Genomic DNA, 20,847 nt, shown 5'->3' with positions numbered 1-20,847 from the left:
CAATGTTTTCCGATGAAACTGAGGTTGACATTTTTTTAAACTAATGAGACATACGTAAATAATACATGATGTATTATATACAGTTTAATATTATGTAAAGTTTTATAATTTTACTATAGAAAATCAAGTGCTGGCTGAGAGTCGTTTCCCAAAGGGTTAATGTTCAACATTTTCTCGGTTTATTGTTATGCTGAGGGTAGAAAGGCATCAAGAGAAAAGGGATTTGAAGGTTAGTCGTGAAGTCTTATCCGTGGACTCTGCGGACGATAAGCAGCCTCGGGCGATTCATTAATATAGTTCGGAACACCCCTGCGTAGACCTTAAACTCCTAACCCCTTGTTCTATGACCTTTTTTATGCTTACCTTTATCGAAGTAATGTTGCCCTGCGCGAAGTGCAAGCTATAATTCAAGTATGAATATTTGACTCCTTGCCTTGGGGCTCCTTTTGCAGGTACCCTTGTCGAAAGTAATTTGTCTCTTTAATAACTGATGAAGAGGGCAGGACTTTCTACTATATATTCAAAGTGAATTTATATTTACGTCAACTATTAAGTGTTAATAAAAACAAATAACTATTTCGTTTCGATCCGCAAGAAACGAATGATATTCAAAATTATTAAATTCAATTAGAAAGCCTAACCTTTAGGTACTCTTCTTACTAGTCACGCGACATTACGGAGGGAAGCTGTTACATATTCATCTCAGCTACCAAAGTGAGCGATAAACTGTTCTACTACCGATTCCTGTTTCCGTTTCAACAATAAACGTGATCAGTGTATCAGTCGACTCAGTCGAAAGTAAATTGCATCCGGATCGACCGAAGACACATTTGCTGGATACCGAGGGAGAGCAGCGGCCGGATGTTCGGCGCGGGCGCGTCGCAAAAAATCAGCCGGTGACAAACAGGCGAAGTGGGCGTCCATGTAGGCGTCGGTGACGTCGCTGGCCCCGGTCGTTCGATTCGATTTTCGCGATGAGATATTCAAGGAAAACGGGCGTCTTCGGTCGGCAGCTCGGTGCACTTGACTTTTAAAGTGGACGTCCGTGCCTCGACCTCGGATCCTCGGCCGCAGCGCGTGGCGTGGCGTGGCGTGGCGTGGCGTGGCGTGGCGTGGCGCGACGTCTCGGCATCGAGAAAACCCACAACACCACGCGACACTTAAGAACGACGCAGATCTCTGACCGGTCGCTCCGTGCCGCGCGTTATCGCCTTTGAAAGTGTTATTAACCCTTTGCAGCCTGAAGTGTTCTTGTTTTTTCACTATGAAGCTTGCACCGATGATACATATATCAATCATTCGTCATTCAATATGCCACTTAAATTCTTTATAATAACTTCTGGGAACAACGATGTGGTACGTTTATGTAATACGATTATGATATCGTTTAAATAAGCAGTTGCAATAAACTGAAATGTCGAATCCGATTCGACATTGCGAAAGTAATTCCTGAGGAAACGAATGGTTATTTTTTTGTCTCATATGAGAATCACCATTTTACACAGCTTTCACACAGACATTTTATATTATACTCTAGGTATATGTTATTAATCGTATCTGTTGTAATTATATACGGTATGATCGCATTTCAAGTAATAAATAGGCAAATATATAAATACGTGTAACAGAACATAATGTCCATTTTGAAAATCGTGCGTATTAGTAGGTGATGTTTCAACCCTTTATATTAGAGAATTTTCTAATGTGTCATGTTTTACAGGGCGTAAAAATTTCGAAATGAATTATTATACGAGTAGTTCAATTCCGAAGCGTTTTAAGTAGTTTATTATTAACATCAGATTTACGGACGTTTGTTCTACGCCTTATTTTATTGTTCCTGGAAAACTACGCGTTCGTCTGTATAAATCGCGAAAGTTGGAGCGTCAAAACCAGAGTATTGCAGTGCGTATTCGCATGATTGCACGAATCAAAATCGACTTAAATTGTTACTGAATAATGTTTAAAGAATTCAGTATCCGCCAAATTGAGGGGTTCCATAAGTCTAGTGTTAAATACAATTTAATATCAAATATTCAATTCTGACTGAATCCTGTTTTCACGTTTCGGTAACCTCTTTACCTCTGGTGTCCTTGTCGGTGTCACACTAAATGAATGCGGAAACTTTGAGAAAGATAATGAAACGCGACAAATGCGTTCGAAAGTTCAGAAGGAAGCGATAATTAAGAAATGAATTGTTTACAGCGCCGCGCGCACCGCTGCGTTATAATATGGAAGCGTGAGTCTCGGAGCTTCAAGGCGTCTTGGAGGCCTAACATCTCCATAATTGGATTGTTTATGCCCTCCCATTCGCTCTCGGTTTTCCTTGTTACCGCCTTGGGCAGCTCGAAGCACAGTCGTCGTCACCGTTGACTACAGTCGCAGAGGAAACTGTTCGTACGTCAGTCGGTGACTGCTGATTTTGCTTAATGATCTCAATTTTTCAATAGAACGCTCGGGAATAAATCGTTTATAGAGAGATCAAACGCTGCAGTATCTGTCCAGAATGAAAGAAACAAGTTAATTTGCATCTGCTGTAATCATAGACTCTTTTAGATTAGTGGGCAGTTTATTAGCAATCCTTCCGCCGCGTGATGCAAGATATTTGCTTATAATGGTACCTCGACCCAAATGAATCAATCATTTCAGAGGTTCCCTGCTTTAGCACGAGCTTTAGTGGCTATCATTTTATGAACCGTAAAACAGTAACGCAATTGAAACAAAGGAACTCCGCTCTGCAAAATGAAACGCGCATTTCCACTTGAAGAACATACAAGAGGCATTTAGAAACTTTCTGCGAGATTTATTATTATTCGCGGATAGAATACTATTTTCGTAATCAACTGAAGTGTTCTGTGAATTTGTTAAAATTCACTTGATTACGTATATTTAACTTAAATAGAATATACGTTCATGTTCGTGATATTCGCTGATTTTTTATTTATATCTTCCGGGAACTTACAGAATGCCCCAAGTGTTGTATAATGAAAGAGACATGAATACACAGGTCAACGAAAGTATTTACAATATGGAGGAAATTAATAACTTAATCGATTTATCCCGCCTCAGATGTATATCGTTCGATTTCAATTTTGTTCGATTGGAAGTCTGAAGATTCGGTGTTCATTCTCGTTGTACATCATATTTGAAATACTTCTGCGAGTCGAGGTATATCATTTCTTCTTCTGACAAACTATCGAAATTACTTAATCGAAAATCCAGCGTGACTCGCTCGTCATTTCGACTCGTTAATAAAAGATTCCGTTCGGAGAAAGGACCTCGCGGAATTTTCCTACACCGCGTTCCTCGTCTAGATTCCGCAGACGATGCGTCCCGTGCACGCGCGCAGACGGAACGGGGCGCGGGGATCTACAAAAAGCGTGCAAAAACGAGAAAAAATAAAGAGAGAAATAAAACGCGCCCGATCGTTCAGGCTGTCTACATAACAATTATCCCCGCCTCCTTCTTCAGCGCCGCTGCCAACAGTGTGTTTTGTTTACGGAGTAGCGGCGCGAGCGGGAACCTAGAATAACCTTAGATAATTAACCGCGGGTTAAAAACCGTCTAAATGCGCACGGCGTCGGACGGCAAAGAAGAAACGGAGCGGAGTCGCGATGCAAGGTAGCTGAAGCTGTTAAAAGTAGACTGTAAAGTGGATCTTTATGCATATTCAATTTCTTCGAAATATAATTGAAGAACGAAAATTATTATAACAGGGAAATGTTTGCCTTAACAAATATTATAAAAAGCATTAGACTTCGGATGTTTTGTATAGATTTTTTTTGTAGTGTGCATTATATAGAATTTTGCACATTCGGGTTCTATAAATGAGAGTTTGTCAGAAGTTAGGGCTGTATTGTATGTTATTAGTCGATACCGTTGCGAGTATAGGCGAAAGTTTTGAAGTAATTAGTAATCGATAACAACTGAACTTGAGTCAAGCCGAAAACGTTTAAATAGTAGAAATCAACAACAACTAAGCAACTTGAGACAAACGGAAACTCTTTAAATAATTAATAATCAGTTAGCAATTAGTAACAGCTAAGAAACTCGAGTCAAACCGAAAATCTTTAAACAACAAGAAGTAATTATTGGTCGATCAAAAGCGTTATCGATCTCGATTTCTACAGTGATTTTGCGATGATTAACCGGGAAGCATCGGCCAAAGCTGACGCATGCTTCACATACCATCAACGCGCAGTCAGTCGATGCATTGTTGATGCATTGCATCCGGAGTATCATATGCTGCGTCGACAGTGCTTCGACAGTGGCAGCTAACGCGTTGAAGGCACTAGCTGTAAAGGTGACCGCGTGCCTAGATCAACTCGCGCGCGTTTATCCCCAATGCCAGGCCGTCGCGACGTATTTTTAGCGCTACCCGTTACAATTGATCGCCGCGTCGACGCTTCGCCGCTCCATCGACGATACGCGACGACGTATCCGCGCTGATCCGCCGCGGCGCGAAGCGATATGCTGCAATGCGCCGTGCACGTGGACGGACGCCCGTTACTCCGCCGCGATGAATCCACGCGCGAGCGTCAGTCTTCTAGCCTCTGCGCGCCGATAGAAATCTTCTGAGTCAGCGGATGAAGGATATACCAGATAGACAATGAAGGAGCAGATGTTATTGCGATTTATCGCGTGATCGGGTGTAGGGTTTTGTTTGTTCAGGGGATGTTTTAGTCGTTAGACCCATAGTTTCCGAAAGTATTCAAGATTTTTTTCTTTTCTTGGAGAAGACGATGAATAATGATCTTAGTTGCGTTCTTTAGCTTTGCTTAACCTATTTTGTCACATTTTACTAGGATATTTTCAAATAAGTTGATTATACTATTCCTTCAATGCGTTTCCAATAAGGGAAAAGCATTTTCTTCGAATTTAACAAAAATTGTTCGTGTGAGAACGTAGGTTAATTATGGTTCTTTTGGAAGTGTGGAGATAAGAAAATTTCGCGATTTATCGTTTGACAGGGTGTATGGTTTTGTTTGTTCACGGATGTCTCACTGGACCACTGGAAAGATTTTGAAAATACCTAGGAATGTTTCTTGGTCTCTTTTCTATAAAATAGTGAATAATATTTTCTTTCTCGTTTTTATGATTGTCTAATTGTGGTTATTGGGGAAGCATCAAATCAGTGACTTTCTGTTGTTACCCCTATCGTGAGACATGGTTGGATCAAGTCTCTCTTTCTCTCCCCTGTTTTAGCACATTGAGATTGCACCGCGATCCCTGCGATCGGTACTGACGACATTCCTCTTTTCTGTTGCAGTGTGCCAAAGCATAGACATTAGGAACAGCGTGAGCCAGTTCTCGAAACTGAAGGGTTGCCGATTAGTTGAAGGGGTGGTACAGATTCTACTGATCGACAACGCCGAGCCGGCGGAGTACGCGAACATCTCTTTCCCGGAGCTGAGGGAGATCACCGGATATTTGTTGTTATACAGGTAAATCTCGCGCTCTGGTTAATCTCAACATCACAGCGCAAACTATCTAGTTTCATCACATCTGCTACCAAAAACGAGAGCTTATGCTCATCATTTTCGAAGTTACTTTTAGATTTTCAGAATCATTATATATTAGTTAATTATTTCATTATGACTAACTCTCTTCCTTCAAACTCATTGTAAACACGGATGAAAGGTGCCTTCGCACACCGGTGTCCAGGAATGAATGTCTTCAATAAACGAGGAGCGCAATCGTCCTCGATCAGTAGCGTAATAAATCCAGTTCACTAGATAATATCTGTGCGCTTCGTGTCAGGATCGAACGAAATCGGACGAAATTGAAGCCAGGAAACTGATAAATTGCCCGATGATAAATGGTCCGCGCGGAAGAAACGCGCGCATCCGATTCAAAGCGGAAGCTAGCAGAAGACCGGCGTCGGCTACGACTTCCTCTCCCGTCGGGGGTCACTAAACTTCCTGTTCGCGTTATTATCTCGCCGGTTCCCTCTTTATTTTCTTCCTTCCTTCCCCTCCTCGCCCCTCCGTTTCCTCCCGCCGTCGCATCGACCATTTCTTTCCTGCTTCTTTCTCCGACTTCGCTCTCTCCTCCTGTATTACATCGTAAAACAGCCATCACTGCCGGATTTCCCATTCATGGCGTGATCCGACTTCATTTTCTTCTTCTTCTTCTTGTTCTTCTTCTTCTTCTTCTTGTTCTTGTTCTTCTTCTTCTTCTTCTTCATCTTCAGCTTCATCTCCATCTTCATCTTCACCTTCCTCTTCTTCTTTTTCTTCTTCTTCTTCTCCTCCTCTCATTCTTTACGTTATTCTCTCGTTTGTCGCCGTGCAGGGTGAAAGGGCTGCGTAGCATCGGTCGGCTGTTCCCGAACCTGACAGTGATCCGCGGCCATTCCCTTCTATTCAACTATGCCCTGGTCGCGTTCGAGATGATGAGCCTGCAGGAGATCGGCCTGCACAGCCTGACCACGATCGTCAGGGGCTCCGTGAGGTTCGAGAAGAATCCGGCGCTCTGCTACGTGGATACTATTGACTGGGACTTGATCGCCAAGGCGGGCAAGGGGGAGCACGTGATCTCGGTGAGTAACTCGGAGATTTGATTTTCTCTTTTCGCCTATCGCTGCAGATGTTAAAAGGTACTTATCGGTACTGTTATTCGAAATTCGATTGTGTTCATGTTTGGAGGTAAAGAATCAAGAAGCATCAAGAGTCCCATTACTTCGTCCAATTTCCTTTGCGGCCATGTTCTTCGGATTTATTTCACCGTTAAGACAATTTTGTTGGAAGACACTAATTGTATCACTTCACAAATTTAACCGTTTCAGTGCCATTATTCGTCTTCCTTCTAACTATTTACTTTTATCTTTGTTATTTCCTGCTTAGAAATGGAAAAATAAAACGATCGTTCTATTTAGAATTTTTATATATGAAAATGGAAAAGCGTAATTCAGTTTCTCAGTTGGAACGCAAGAAGCGCGATCGCGTCGCTTGGCATTTTTCGAACGGGTTTTTGGAATAACCCTTGGCACTCAAACGGATAATCAATGAAATCATTGGAAAATTATTCCATTATTTTTCAACCAAAGATTTCCTTCAACGAAATAACCATATTATTTTATGTGTATCGTTCAGGCCGCGGTATTGGTAACAAGAAAATCGTGCTTCCATCCACGTGTTTCCGTTTTTTTTATTAAATCAGGGTAGAAATCTTGAGCGAAGGGGTTGAAGCAGTCCCAACTAGCAATACTGAAGCGATCTCTCTCCGTCACTTAAGCACAGAGCCAGACCGGTCGTTACGGGGTATTCGTCGAAGGAAAGTTTTAATATCAGGGCGGAACGTGGCTACTGAGTACCATTTAGATTCTCGGTCCCCTTGGCACGGGGAATCCGTCCCGCGCGGGCAAGAAATCGCAATAGCGTCGGGGCTGGCCGCCTCGTTTTCTGGCACGGGCCAAGTCGCCGCGGCGCGGTCTTGCCAGAAACTTCCCCGGGTCGTGTACGCGCGCGGGGTTGGGCGGCGGGGGCGTTATTCCGGCGCGGAGCAACGAACCAAAGCCCCGTTCCTGTCGGTAGGGGCTGCGGGGACGGGCGTTGCCGCTCGCATCGGTAAACAATTCCATTTGCCGGGCCAGTAAATAATCGTGTACCCCGCCCGGGCGGAATAGGTAGTCTTAAGTCGGCTGGAAGGCAGAGGGATTGGCAATGGAAAGAGGCGAGCGTGTATGAATAGAGAGTCTGCGGGGGTGAGCTGGCCGGAGTGGTTATGTGGAGGGGAATGTGTGCAGATGGAATGATGAGAGTTAGTGAGTGGAAAGGGGTGTGCATGAATAGAGAGGTTTCGGGTTCAACGAAAGAAGCGGGCGCACGAGTGTAGGTTGAATACTTTCAGTGGAGTTTTCAAAGATTCACAGTTGCCGGGAACAAATTATTGATATTGCAACTCTGATGCTCCGAGATCTGGATGCTACGGTTGTAATCGGTGTAGCTGGAAACAAGTTTTCGATGTAGGTGAATTCCAACTCTTTATTGTTAGTTACCGAACGTAGTTTCTAAAGTGATACCGCGGTTACCAAGGAGATGCTATTGGTCTACTGATAATGCTGTCTTCAAAGCGATACTGTGATTAGTAAGGCGACGCAATTGATTCACAAACGATACTGTAGTTTTCAAACTGATACTATTCGTGCGCGGACGATATTATAGTCCTCAAAACGATACTCTACATCCGCAAGCAATATTGGCCCACCCACGGTACTGCAGTTTTCAGAGAAACTATGTTTCCTAAAGTAATACACTGTAGAGTTACCAAGATGATACTGGAGTTTCCATAACTCCCTGCGATTTTCTCTTGACAACTACGGTCCCCATCCGCACCGAACGTATTAACATCAAACGTTTCCAGGAGACCTTGGTTTATTAATATGCTAAAGGAGGCATTAAGATCTTGGAGGCGTTGACATAGGGATCCAAAAAAGGTTGATCACCGGCGCAGAGGCCTGGCTGGTCGCGAGCGCTAGACGTGGCTGGAATGCGTGCGCGAACCGCTGGTCGTGTCGCTCCGATGCTCCGCTTTGTGCGGCGGGGCAACCCAGTCAGTCGCGCGGTTTAGGCATCGCGCTATTTTCTCCCGGAGTTCTTTGTCCGAGAATACGCACCCCAGACGAGTCGAGCCGGAGACGATTCGAGACGAGACGAGACGAGACAAACGAGACAAGACGAGACAAGACGGGACACGAGACGAGATTTTCCGGCACGGCGGGGCGCACGTTCCGTTGGACCGACCCATCGGACAGCGACGTCTCCGCTCGCGCGACCGATTGCTTCCGGCTAGACGATCCCCCTCGAGTCACCCCCTCGGCCTACGGTTATAAAGTCACTCCCAGTTCCAGCGTATATCAGAGAATCACGTATTCTGGCGCCCGTCTCGGACCGGCACCTATTTTTGGCGTAGACCGACTGTCCTCGCGCCGCCGCGGTAATAATATCGTCATCTTGACCGCGGCAATACGCTCCTCTGCTAGAGTTTTCCCCTTTCGGGTCAACCGCGGGACGAGAGTCAGCCCTGCGAGAGGGAAGTGAATCGACTTCGTAAGTCGTTGGGATTTTACGCGCGAGGATGACAGTCCTGAATGGACATTTGGACTCTCAGTAGACTACCGATAGGAGATGATATCTAGCGGGCAAGGGGTCTTTTCTGTTTGTTTTCTTTGTACCTCTAATTGGTTACGCGTAACCGTATTGACGAATACAAAATTAGCATTGTAAATGAGATGAGAACTACACGATCAGAGCCATATTCCTTAGCCTAGCTACCAAGCGATCTCTAGCAATTGTGTGGAATCGTTTTCGTGCGTGCAAGAAGAGGGGAAAGGTTATAGATAGTGGGTTGTAGAAGCAGATACGAATAGTTGATGTTCTGTAGCATTCTATTCATGAAATCAGAATAATTGCTGCTTGCAGGAAAGATTATTTGCGAAATTAGCAGTTTCCTTTACGCGATGGAGCAAATGTCAAGTTCGAACTTGCGATAAATGCGCTCATAATTTTCGCGAGAGTCAGACGCTAATCGTTTTAGAAGGAATATCGCCTTGTGTTCAGTAAAGACGACTCATTAATAAGGACTCGTTACCATCTTACGTAGAAGTGGAGGTTCCTTCGTGCAAGCGTGACGATCAACCGTGGCGATCGCGTTCCTACCCGCCGACTCGGCTTAAGAGTCGCAACACTGTGTTCCGTCGAGCGATTAAAAGTCCGAGAGCAATCTACCCTCTGAAAAAGTTGAATCCTAGTTGGCGAGGTTATCGCGGGGATTCGTCACGCTCGCTAGCGACCGACTTTCCTTTCTACACTCGTTACCCTCGTTAACCCTTTGGACATTATTCCCGATCCTTCGCGGACCAAGATTTTCTGAAATATTCAAAATATCATAAAAAGCTGTATTATGTGAGTAGCTCAGAATAATAGTGGTCTAACTTCGATTTGTGAGTTCTTGAGTATAAATATTTTTGTGAAATGTTATTGGATTATATACTGTTTATACTAATGTTACGATTACGGAAGATGCAATTGTTGAATTAGAATTCACTTACATCAGATCTAAGCGAGCTTTGCTGCAACTATTGTCAATAACATTTTACAACAGTACACCGAAACCAGATTTTTAAAGCGCCTTTAAGCGCCAACAGTAGCCAAGGGGTTAAAGAAACTAACAGGAAAAAAACAAGATTATCGCAGGAATTGTTCTTTTAATCTTCTTGCATCTCGTAGATCCAACGAAATTTGATTTGTCTTGTATTAACCAGAAAATTAATTGTTACATCTATAATAAAAGGTGTCGTTTAAATTCGCTCGACGCGGAGGTTAAAGTGTTGAGCGTCATGGAGAGAAACGCTGCGTTGCTGGAATTGATTCGATCATTTCATTTCGGGTGTTCGAATGAAATTAATCTTGCCGCCCGATCGTCCTTTAGAATCTATCGCCGATAATCGTCAGGAAGAACGCGAGACCGTGCACGCCTCTATTCTCCAGAGATCCGAATCTTTTAACTTGGGAAGCAATCCATCGACGTGAAGCTGTTATTTCGTCTCCCAGATTTGTTAGAAGCCACCGCATCCACCAGACGCGCTCCTCGACGCGATTTCGTGGACTTGATAAGGGTCGATCGCACGGGAGCCGCGCGTCGACAAAAGATCGTAACTCTGGGAACGGTTTCGCGAGAATCTTTCTATCACCGTAATCGGAATAATCGGTTCCTTTGAAAGTGAACCTTAACTACGGATATCGTGCGAATTGCTGAATGCTGTCTTTCATTCGGGAATCACACTGGTCAGGGAAGCAAACGATCCAATTTGAAAATGACAGTGATCCAAGAGTCAAGTGATCACTGTGACACAAAGAATATACCGATACCCAACTTGATTTTATGGAATAAATTCCCTACTGTTGAAATATTAATACACGAAGAGTATTTATTTCTGTTTCTTGTATTATGCTGATTTCATAATAATATAAGATAATAAATATCTTAATAATAAGATAATCCCGACGAGTCATTTACTTTAAACAACTGACCAACGATGATCACTGACAATGAGTCGTTCATTTAACTCGTTCTCCTTTTCTTTCAATAAAATCGAACAAACGATTCTATCTAATGAAAAGCAGATATGACTGGCGAATCGCAGCGATCGTAGAGATTTGAAACAGCGAGCTGAAGAGGCTGAACGCATGGACGCCACGCGTCGCGTGCGTGGACTCGTGTCGTGAATATCGTGTGCGATAACGAGGTCGTGAGGCGTCGAGGGTCTGCCGTTACATTTTACAAATTAACGACCGTTCGCGATGAGGGAGGCGTTCGGTGGTTGTCAACGGCCTCTCGACGCAGCTTTCGAACGACCTCGTGTGATTTTTGCGCGCGTGCCGTTACGCTCATCCAATTAGATTTTTTCCGTCCATTTTTTTCAGGAAGCTGGCTCGTTGGTGACGACGAAATCGTTGCTATCGATTCTTCAGTTAGTTCGTAGTATCATTGACAGGAAACATAGTCTGACCCTCTCAGGACAAATGTTGTCGTACTTGTACAAATGATGACATACTTTCATATTTAGCGTAGAAAGTTGCGAACAATATATGTTACGACATATATATTATATAAATGTGATTATTCTAGGTCGGTTTAATTTAGTTCAATTCAGTGTTTTGATGATTTCTGTACACTTAGAAATACGCGGTGACGCGACATTCTGTCGTAACCAAACGGTTAAGAAAATTGATTTAATAGTACGAGGAATTTAACAAGTACCGATTTTACGACTAACGTGCTAATTGTTTGAAGGCTAATCTTATAATGTGTCGATTGTACAATAATGATTTTACAGTCACAAATTTATTACTTAGTCCCTAGAGTCCAAGACTAAAATAGAAGCTACCCAGAAATTACTTATTACTTTTTCTTCCTTTAAATCATTAATACTCGTTAATTGAATCGCATTATCCACACGGTCATGCGTAGAAGCGTTTCGTTCCACGTATGTCCCGCTTCCTTCCCCCGGGATGAAAAAACAATCGCGAGAGTGTCGCGTGAAACGTGACCAGGTCATAGGGTTAATTAGCGAGACCGTCGACGCGCTAGAAAATTCAAGCAGAGTGGATGCTCGTGGCTTTTCAGCCTGAAGGAAATTAGTTCTCACTTCGGGATTCAGCTTTCCGGCGCGTTTTTATCCCCCGAAGCGCCCGTCGAGTTCTCGTTTCGCAACCTCGCGACATCGGAAACGCCGCGGCGACCCCTCCGTAAGATTCCCGTCACGAAACTTCCTTCGACCGATCGACCCCCAGCCGGAATCTTGCGACGGAGTTCGGCCGACACGTGGACCTCTTACACGTGCCACCGAGAAAAATTAGATTCGAGCCCAATGCAGCGTGTACACGTGGTGCCGGCCACCCTTGACGTTCAACCTGTTAACCCGCGGGGTGGACGTGTTTACCACGAGACCGATGCTGTCTGTCATAAGAAATTTTCAAGGAACTCACCTGACTGTTGGCTAGCCTTCATTATAATGAATTACTATAGTCCATCGTGAATCATCGGTGCCATCTACGCAGCTCTGAAACAAGGATAAGACAGTGTAAAATAGGGAGTCTTTGACGTTTCCATTGATATCTGAGACTTCGGGTACCTTTGCAATGCGCGATACTGATATTTTGCTAAATGTTTACCATTTTTAGAGAAAATTCTAATGGTTACTATTTGCCAAGTGTTAAAAATGATGCTGATAGCAGTGTGAAACCCATCTATTGGCAAGCTTCGCTACACTAGCAGTTTCAGTAGACAAATAAGTCAACGTTATCTAGGTCGATACGTCAACACGGCGCAAAATGTACTCAAAGGTAAACTCCTTCGGAAGTGTTTGGCTCAGTGAATTGACAGAAAATGAGACGAACGAATTCTTCTATCGCGTAAAGGAGCATTCATGACTACAAATTTCGTTGGAAACAAAGCTTTTTGCCAAGTAAACTGAAAATACCACCTAAACGAATCGCGTGACTCGCGCCATACGCTGGCAGGCCCATGTTCTTCAGCACGTGGTACAATACGTTTCACAGTGAACAGCTATAATCAACGGTAATAACGAAAGCGCTCAGTCTGCGGACCGACCACCTTTTCCGTGTTCGTTTGACTTAATGGTGGCCGCAAAAATGGCAAATAATAAACAGAGATTCGATTTCGCCAATTTTTCCCCCATGGTGGAATGTCCCCTTTTGAGCGATTGCCTTCGTGGCAAGCGAAACCGCTACTTATCACGGGCTTTGCCGTGTTCTCCGTTACAGTTTCCAAAATAAAAGGAGGACGCGGTGCCGAAGTTGGAACAAGAATCGCGCGGGGAGCGGCGTATCGCGATCCCGCTCCAGCCACCCGCGCGTGTATATGGAAATGAAAGTTCGGGGCAGAGCGGGGAAACAGCGCGACGCTGGTAAAAGTAAATAATACAAGGCGCCAGACGTATCGATCCGACCCCGGTTCCTATAACCTCCGCGGGAGTTAAGGAATTTTTTCATCCCCTACGCGTGGCTAACGAGGAAACGAGCCCGAGTTCGTTGCCGAAATACGTGACCCGTGCTGGTTATAGTAGATACGCGTTTCTTTGGGAATTTCGAAGTGGTGCGATTTATATGGACGACTGAAAAGTTTATGGACCATTCATCCCTTTATCAATGTTTAGATAAAAAGGTGAAACCTCTTTAAGGACCTTGTAGATATTAAATTCTGCATTCAATGTATTTGGAAACAATGTCTTTGTGAAACAATGATATGAATCGTTGTTCTTTCTTCAAAAAGTCCCTTTCTGCATTGGATGCAATTGGACACGGATTTCATTATTAATCTTTGGAGAGTCGGCAAAATCTGTTTGAGAATTTTGCACAAATCTTTATGCTCCGTGTGAAATGGATTTTGAAACGATGAACCACTGTTTCTATGAAGAAGTAATATGGATAATTGTTTTTCTTTGGCGTATTCTGTAGTTGGTGCAGCGACATATAACTTCGTCGTTCAATTCGTATTAGCTCCTCTATATTTCATTGGGATTTTTGGCTTTTCTGTTCACAGGGAAACAATCCGAAGAACGGCTGCCCGGTGTGCGAGAAGCATTGCCCCCTAGGACAGACCAAATCGGAAAGGGAGACTTTGTGTTGGAACCAGCAACACTGCCAACAAAGTAATACTTCAAGCAAATAATAGCATTGACTTCATTCGAGAAACGAAATTTTCAAGAAAAAACATCTGTCCTCTAAATGTTAAAGGAATTAGGCTTATACGATTGACAACGGAGTTCGTTTCACGCACGTTTTCCAGTTTCATGTCTTGGCTCTACCAGTTCTTCTTTCTGTAGCACTAACTTTTATCGGTTGATAGACTCATGTATGTATTCCGGGGCGGAAAATTCAACGCGGTGAGGATCTCGAGTTTCGCGAGCGGCCACGTCGACGAGTTCAACGACTTTACGCGTACGCAAACGCACCGCGATCATCGATTACCCGTGAAACTCTCGAAACGGGACCGTCCAGGAAAGCTACCGTTCGTCCGCGAAATCCCGTCGACAAATAGTTCATCGCGCGGTTGAAACGAGATAAAGAATTCAGAAAGGTCGATGGCCACTTTTTGATGCCGATTGGTAATAAAAATTCACGCAAGATTTGCAGTTCTTACGTTAGATTGTGGATTCTATGCATTTAGAGTATATTCGATCTTCAAAATTCGATACAAAAGAATATCCAGATTAGTCATCTTGATCGTAGATTCCAAACATTGGACGATATTTGCAGTTCCCCCCTTTTTTAAAAATGATTACAGCTGTATAGACTTTCGTAGTCCACAAAGGTCTGTAACATAAATTATGCAAATATTGTTCGCATGATGTTCCGCAGTCCAGTTAGAAGCATTTGCCCGGAATGCTTATCTTCCTTCCAAAATTATCCGATTATCCGCTGGCCTTGCGAAAAATGGGGTCCGTCCCTTCCGAATCGTTCGGTCTCGAGAAGAAGAGGCACGATCAAATTGGCGGTGTACGCGTGTAACGTCCGGCACCGCGGGCGATTCACTCGTGGGCGCTATGGCTCTAAATTAGAGCCTTGTATCCGAATAAAAGAGAAAAGGGAGAGAAAGACAGAGGACAAGGGATCTTTTTTTTTATAATACTTCTTATGAGATTACTAAGGTTATATCTGTGTGGTAGCATACATTACTACTTCCACGTTATAAAGATGATAATCGGAGTGCAATGATATCAAGGGAACCCAACAATAATCCCATTCCTAAAAGTGTCTAACATTTAGAAACCTAGAAATTTCTGAAACACCCTGATTTCCCCAAAGCTTGGACTAATGTCTCCCAAGAACGTCACGTTTCACAATTAAAACCGTTGCACCAATAGAAAAACATGCCGCCAATCCGTCGGCAGTTAATTTCTATATAAGAAACTGCTTAATTTCAACAGGTAAATCGTTCAGATTCATACAATCGCAATTACATTTGAGTGGTTCATCGGCCAAGTCGGTCAGCTCAGTGTTTTAAATTCGAATAACTCGACTTTTTGCATTTAAAATGAATGTCCTTATTATTGAGTCTAGTACCATGAAATAACATAAATTCTTTTAACCGCGCACTTCAATCTCTTCGCCTCGCAATAGCGGTGGAGATTACTTTTGGCCAATGGGTAACTCATATATTCGTTTCCCAGACGCTTGCAAAGAGAACAGCAGATCAACCGTGTATTAATCTCGAACCATCCATTTTCCGCGTTTCAGTTTGCGACCGCAAGTGCGAGAACAACGCGTGCGACCACATGGGCCAGTGCTGTCACCCGTCGTGCATGGGCAGGTGCACCGGGAGCACAGCGCGCGATTGCATGGTGTGTAAGGACGTGAGGACCGCGGACAACGAGTGCAGGGACCGTTGCCCGAACGGCACCCTCGAGTTCATGAACTACCGGTGCATCACCGAGGAGAAGTGCCGGCGCATGGAGAAACCTCTCGAGGCGTACAACGTGAAGGAGTTCCCGTACAAGCCGTTCAACGGTAGTTGCGTGATCGAGTGTCCGCCAGATTACATGGAGGAAGAGGTGAACGGCAAGACGTCGTGCAAGAAATGCGAGGGACCCTGCCAGAAGGAGTGCTCCAGCAGGATGGTGGACAGCATAGCGTCTGCCCAGAAGCTTCGCGGGTGCACGCGGATAACAGGCAGCCTGGAGATCCAAATCCGCGGGGGCAAGAATATCGTGAAGGAGCTGGAGGACAACCTGAGCACGATAGAGGAGATCAACGGCTACCTCAAGATCGTGCGCAGCTTCCCCCTAATATCGTTGAACTTCCTGAAGAAACTGAGGCTGATAGGTGGCAACGTGGACGAGAGCACCAAATACTCGCTGCAGGTGATGGACAACCAGAACCTGCAGGAACTATGGGACTGGAGTACCCACGGGGACCTGAAGATCCTGTATAAAGGCCAGCCCGGCCGGGTGTTTTTCCACATGAACCCGAAGCTGTGCCTGTACAAGATCGAGACCCTCCGCGAGAAGGCCGGGCTGAATCCATTCACGGACTACGAGGTAGCGCCGAACAGCAACGGCGACAAGATGGCATGCAACGTGACCGAGCTGAAAACTCGGGTAGGCAACTACTCGCCTCGGGGCGCGGTGATCGAGTGGGAGCCGTTCATCCATCACGACGCCAGGTCGCTGCTAAGCTACGTGGTTTACTTCATCGAGGCGCCGAACAGGAATGTCACGATGTACGACGGTAGGGACGCGTGCGGCGGTGACGGTTGGAAGGTCGACGACGTGTCCGTGAACAAGAACGACAGCAAGAAGAAGGTCCACTCGCATTACTTATCTCAGTTGAAACCGTACACGCAGTACGCGTACTACGTGAAGACGTACACTATCGCGACCGAGAGATCCGGTGGGCAGAGCAAAGTGACGTACTTCAGGACGTTGCCGGAGGCTCCCAGCGTCCCTAGGAACTTCAAGATCTGGAGAACCAATAGCAACGACCTGTACATGTCTTGGATGCCGCCGTTGCACAAGAACGGGAACTTGACGCACTACCGCATCTTTGGACGATGGGAACCAGATGATCCGAACTTCATTGATCAGCGAAACTACTGCTACGAACGTAAGCGGTCATCTTTCTTTTCGTTCTACTTTTGGGTAGATGGTTCGGTGGAAAGCTTGATTTAGAACTATCGAGTAGTTACAGTGACTTGTTTCTAGATGTTTAGCAAAATTAGAACAAAACATTCCTTGAGATTTGGAGAGCCTTTTATTCTTGTGGGGTAAGCCCAAGCGAATCGGGCCATCTTCTGTTTGACATCATAGAACTAAAAGTACTTGAACGTTAATGGTAACAAACGGTAAAGAATTTTTGATCTTCCTTTAGCAAATAAGAAACAAAAAATGAGAAATATAATTTGCGATACAACAAACGTGGACTGGATTATTATTTCAATCCGATTGATCGTGTCTACCCTATATATACAATGACGCGAAGTTATTTCATGTTCTCTCGCAAAAGCGCGTTCACAATTTGAATACTTGCCAAATAAACATTGTAGATTGTGTCAGTTGAACCCGTCTGATTAATTCTAGCGTTGAGTGGAATGTAAGACTGTTTTTGCATTAGCGATTATCGATCTTGACTTTTACCAGCAATGCTGTTGACTGATAAGAAGGCGATCTCGGTGGAAGAGGAGGAGAAGAAGCGGATGGAGGAAGAGAAGGAGCGGACGATCGCAATGGAGACGACCACCTGCGAGTGCGTGGATCGCGAGAATGATCAGTCGCTTCGGGAGAAGGAAGCCTCGAGCTCGATCGCGTTCGAGGACGCTCTGCACAACCAGGTGTACGTGAAGAGAAAAACGAGAAGGAAACGCGATGTCGGCGATACACCTTTCAACGGGCAAGAGTCTGAACAGGTAAGATGCTCGACGAAACTTGATCCTGATCGTTTGCTTTCTATCTTCGTTGTATCGTTGAACTCCAATGCGTCATTTGTAACTTATGCGATTCTGATCTTTCATAAGTATCGAGGATCGTGCAAAAGTGTCATTCCAAATGATAAAGTGTAATGAGAATGAAAATTCAACATGCTATAATGATAATGATAGGGTAACGATAGTAACTAGAGTGTTTTTGGGCGTCTAGGTCTTCGCAGACAAAAAGGTGAACAATAGCTACATAGTGTTTGAGCGGCAGGTGCCGAGCACAAATCACACGTTCGTGATGGAGAACCTGCGACACTACGCCGTCTACAGCATCGAGGTGCAGGCGTGCAGGGCCCAGGAAATGAACGACACGTTCAGGAAGTGCTCCACCAAGAGTATGAGGACCGTCCGAACTCAGCCACTGGAGGGTGCCGACAACATACCGCCGGAATCCTTCAAGGCGAGCAAGTCCAGCGAGAACAACAGCCTCACGGTCGTCACGCTACAGTGGGACGAGCCGCCGCAACCAAACGGTCTGATCGTTACCTATCAGATCGAGTATAAGAGGGTGGACATACAAAACGTGAGCGAACTGGATCATTCATTTGACTAATCAATGATTTAATCGTCAATACAGTAGCTCATAGAAAAATTTGGTAGCAACTAACGCTACACTTCGCGAAAATAACAAATATTCAGACTAATCATATTCAACTGAATTCTCGTTCGTCCTGCCTCTCGTTCGTATTCATTAGAAACGAAATAAAATGTTATACTTCTCTTTTATCTTAATATTCGATTCCGAAGTTAGATCTGAAGCGTGAAAATCAAAGAAACTTAAGATTCGCTGTGTCTCTGTTCCAGTACAAACCGATGGTGATCTGTATCACTCGGCGTAACTTCACCAAAGAAGGAAAATCGTACGTGTTGAGAGGGCTGCACGCAGGCAATTACTCGGTGAAGGTTCGCGCGACGAGTCTCGCTGGGATCGGAGACTGCACGGAAGTAAAGTACTTCTACATCGAGGAACGTAACACCCTGAACTCGTTCTGGGTGATATTCTGGCTGATGTTGTGCATGACAATGCTGCTGCTGGTAGCATTGTTCTTGTACTACGTCTACAAGAGGAAGTTCATGAGGAACGCGGCCAGCTCGACTCTGATCGCGACCGTGAACCCGCAATACGTGAGCATGCCGTATGTACTGGACGAGTGGGAGGTACCCAGGGAGAAGATCGAGATGGTTAAGCCGCTGGGGAATGGCTACTTCGGCATGGTCTACGAGGGTATAGCCAAGGACATCGTGAAGGGGAAGCCGGTGGTCCGGTGCGCCGTCAAAACTGTGAACAAGGTGGCCACTGATCGGGAACGGATCGAATTCCTCAACGAGGCATCCGTTATGAAGTAAGAGAATAGGCTGAAGGCACTGTGACCCAAGGAAAACTGGTCACTAGCCTGCGGATTTGTATACATTTATAGGAAACTTGGAAATGCTTAATTGCACAGAATGCACGCGACATAACGAAATACACAAAACATCTAAAGTGTAGTGCTGTTTATAACATTCATTACGAAATATCATTTTCCACCATTATTCTGTTCCTGTAATTATGTTCTTAAACATTTGAATTTACATAAAGTAGCCTACTGATCATAGTTAAATATCTCTTGTCGAAAGAATGGGGAAAGTACCGCCCCGTTTCCCTCGATTCTATCGGATTCTGCTTTCTTTGTTACAGATGTCACTGTAATCGATCGATAATTTAGGCTTGTTGATATTTTTCATAGCTGTCCTAAATTCTAGCGAGTAGAAGAACAATGATAAATAATGACGCAGACATCTTCCGTTCAAACTAAGTGTATTATTTCTCGATTCTAAAGTAACCGACGTTCTTCTGGACAGGGGTTTCGATGCTCATCACGTGGTGAAGTTGCTAGGCGTGGTGACCAGCGGCCAACCGACGCTGGTGATCATGGAGCTGATGGCGAACGGTGACTTGAAGAAATACCTGAGGAGCCACAGGCCGGACGGCTGCGACGAGGCGAACCCGCAACCGGGGCCGGAGCGGATACTTCAGATGGCGATCGAGATCGCGGACGGCATGGCGTATTTGGCCACGAAGAAGTTCGTGCACAGGGACCTGGCTTGCCGAAACTGCATGGTCGCCGAGGATCTTACCGTCAAAGTGGGAGACTTCGGGATGACTAGGGACATATATGAAAGGGACTACTACAGGAAGGGTAGCAAAGGTCTGCTACCAGTCAGATGGATGGCGCCAGAAAGCTTGAAGGATGGCGTATTCAGCAGCTTCTCCGATGTCTGGAGCTACGGCGTGGTGTTGTGGGAGATGGTGACTTTCGCGTCCCAGCCTTATCAAGGTTTATCGAACGACCAGGTGCGTCAGCTTTTGTCTAGATTCATTGATTCGAGAGAATGACTGTGCAAGACACTATTGTCTGAATTTCTCTCGCTTTTCTTCAGGTTCTGCGGTATGTTATCGACGGAAGAGTGATGGAGCCGCCGGAGAACTGTCCGGAGTTGCTGTATGATCTGATGAAACGGACCTGGAGGCACAAGGCGACCAAACGACCCACGTTCATGGACATCGTCGCGACGTTGCTAGACCATACTGACAAGAAGAGCTTCCAACAAGTCAGCTTCTATCATAGCGCCGAGGGGATCGAAGCACGCAATCAGAACAAGTCGAACTCCTCGCAGTCCGACGAGTAAGCATCCATGTTTCTGTTAGACTCGATCAAGTTTTAACAATCGATTCAAAGAACTGTAGCTCACTTGATCTGAACGTGTCGGATGAGCACTAACGTATTACAATCAACTGAAAAACGGATAGCTGTACATTAGTCCTCAAGTAAACTTGAAATTTGTCAACTCCTTATCCGTACCGTCCGTCCC

The 20,847-nt window shown here is 44.9% G+C and overlaps 2 protein-coding genes across 12 annotated transcripts in view; one reads left to right on the top strand and one right to left on the bottom strand.

Annotated features, from left to right (window-relative positions):
- LOC116427506 (uncharacterized) overlaps positions 1 to 20,847 on the bottom strand; it is a 191,833-nt gene that overhangs the window by 89,097 nt on the left and 81,889 nt on the right. For 4 of the 5 annotated variants that reach the window (XR_012998780.1, XR_012998778.1, XR_012998779.1 and 1 more), the window contains exon 4: positions 12,489 to 12,562. Coding sequence is in view for 2 of the 5 variants with exons in the window: in XM_076368366.1 (XP_076224481.1) it covers positions 12,500 to 12,562 (63 nt within the window). In the remaining 3 variants the exon portion in view is untranslated. Of the gene's footprint in view, positions 1 to 12,002; positions 12,414 to 12,488; positions 12,563 to 20,847 lie in introns of those variants that run through there. The other variant, XM_076368365.1, reaches the window with a different exon arrangement.
- Positions 1 to 20,847, top strand: part of InR-2 (insulin-like receptor-like) — a 138,233-nt gene that overhangs the window by 108,391 nt on the left and 8,995 nt on the right. For 5 of the 7 annotated variants that reach the window (XM_076368354.1, XM_031977698.2, XM_076368351.1 and 2 more), the window contains 9 exons: positions 5,267 to 5,441; positions 6,292 to 6,538; positions 14,065 to 14,173; positions 15,762 to 17,126; positions 17,660 to 17,925; positions 18,155 to 18,517; positions 18,799 to 19,337; positions 19,837 to 20,329; positions 20,416 to 20,660. In XM_076368354.1, coding sequence (XP_076224469.1) covers positions 5,267 to 5,441; positions 6,292 to 6,538; positions 14,065 to 14,173; positions 15,762 to 17,126; positions 17,660 to 17,925; positions 18,155 to 18,517; positions 18,799 to 19,337; positions 19,837 to 20,329; positions 20,416 to 20,660 — 3,802 coding nt within the window. Of the gene's footprint in view, positions 1 to 3,504; positions 3,619 to 5,266; positions 5,442 to 6,291; positions 6,539 to 14,064; positions 14,174 to 15,280; positions 15,452 to 15,761; positions 17,127 to 17,659; positions 17,926 to 18,154; positions 18,518 to 18,798; positions 19,338 to 19,836; positions 20,330 to 20,415; positions 20,661 to 20,847 lie in introns of those variants that run through there. The other 2 variants (XM_076368355.1, XM_076368356.1) reach the window with 2 other exon arrangements.

The sequence above is a fragment of the Nomia melanderi genome, chromosome 6, assembly GCF_051020985.1.
Source record: "Nomia melanderi isolate GNS246 chromosome 6, iyNomMela1, whole genome shotgun sequence".
NCBI classification, from domain to species: domain Eukaryota; kingdom Metazoa; phylum Arthropoda; class Insecta; order Hymenoptera; family Halictidae; genus Nomia; species Nomia melanderi.
Note: the sequence above shows the minus strand (reverse complement) of the source record. Positions and strands in the feature narration are given on the sequence as shown.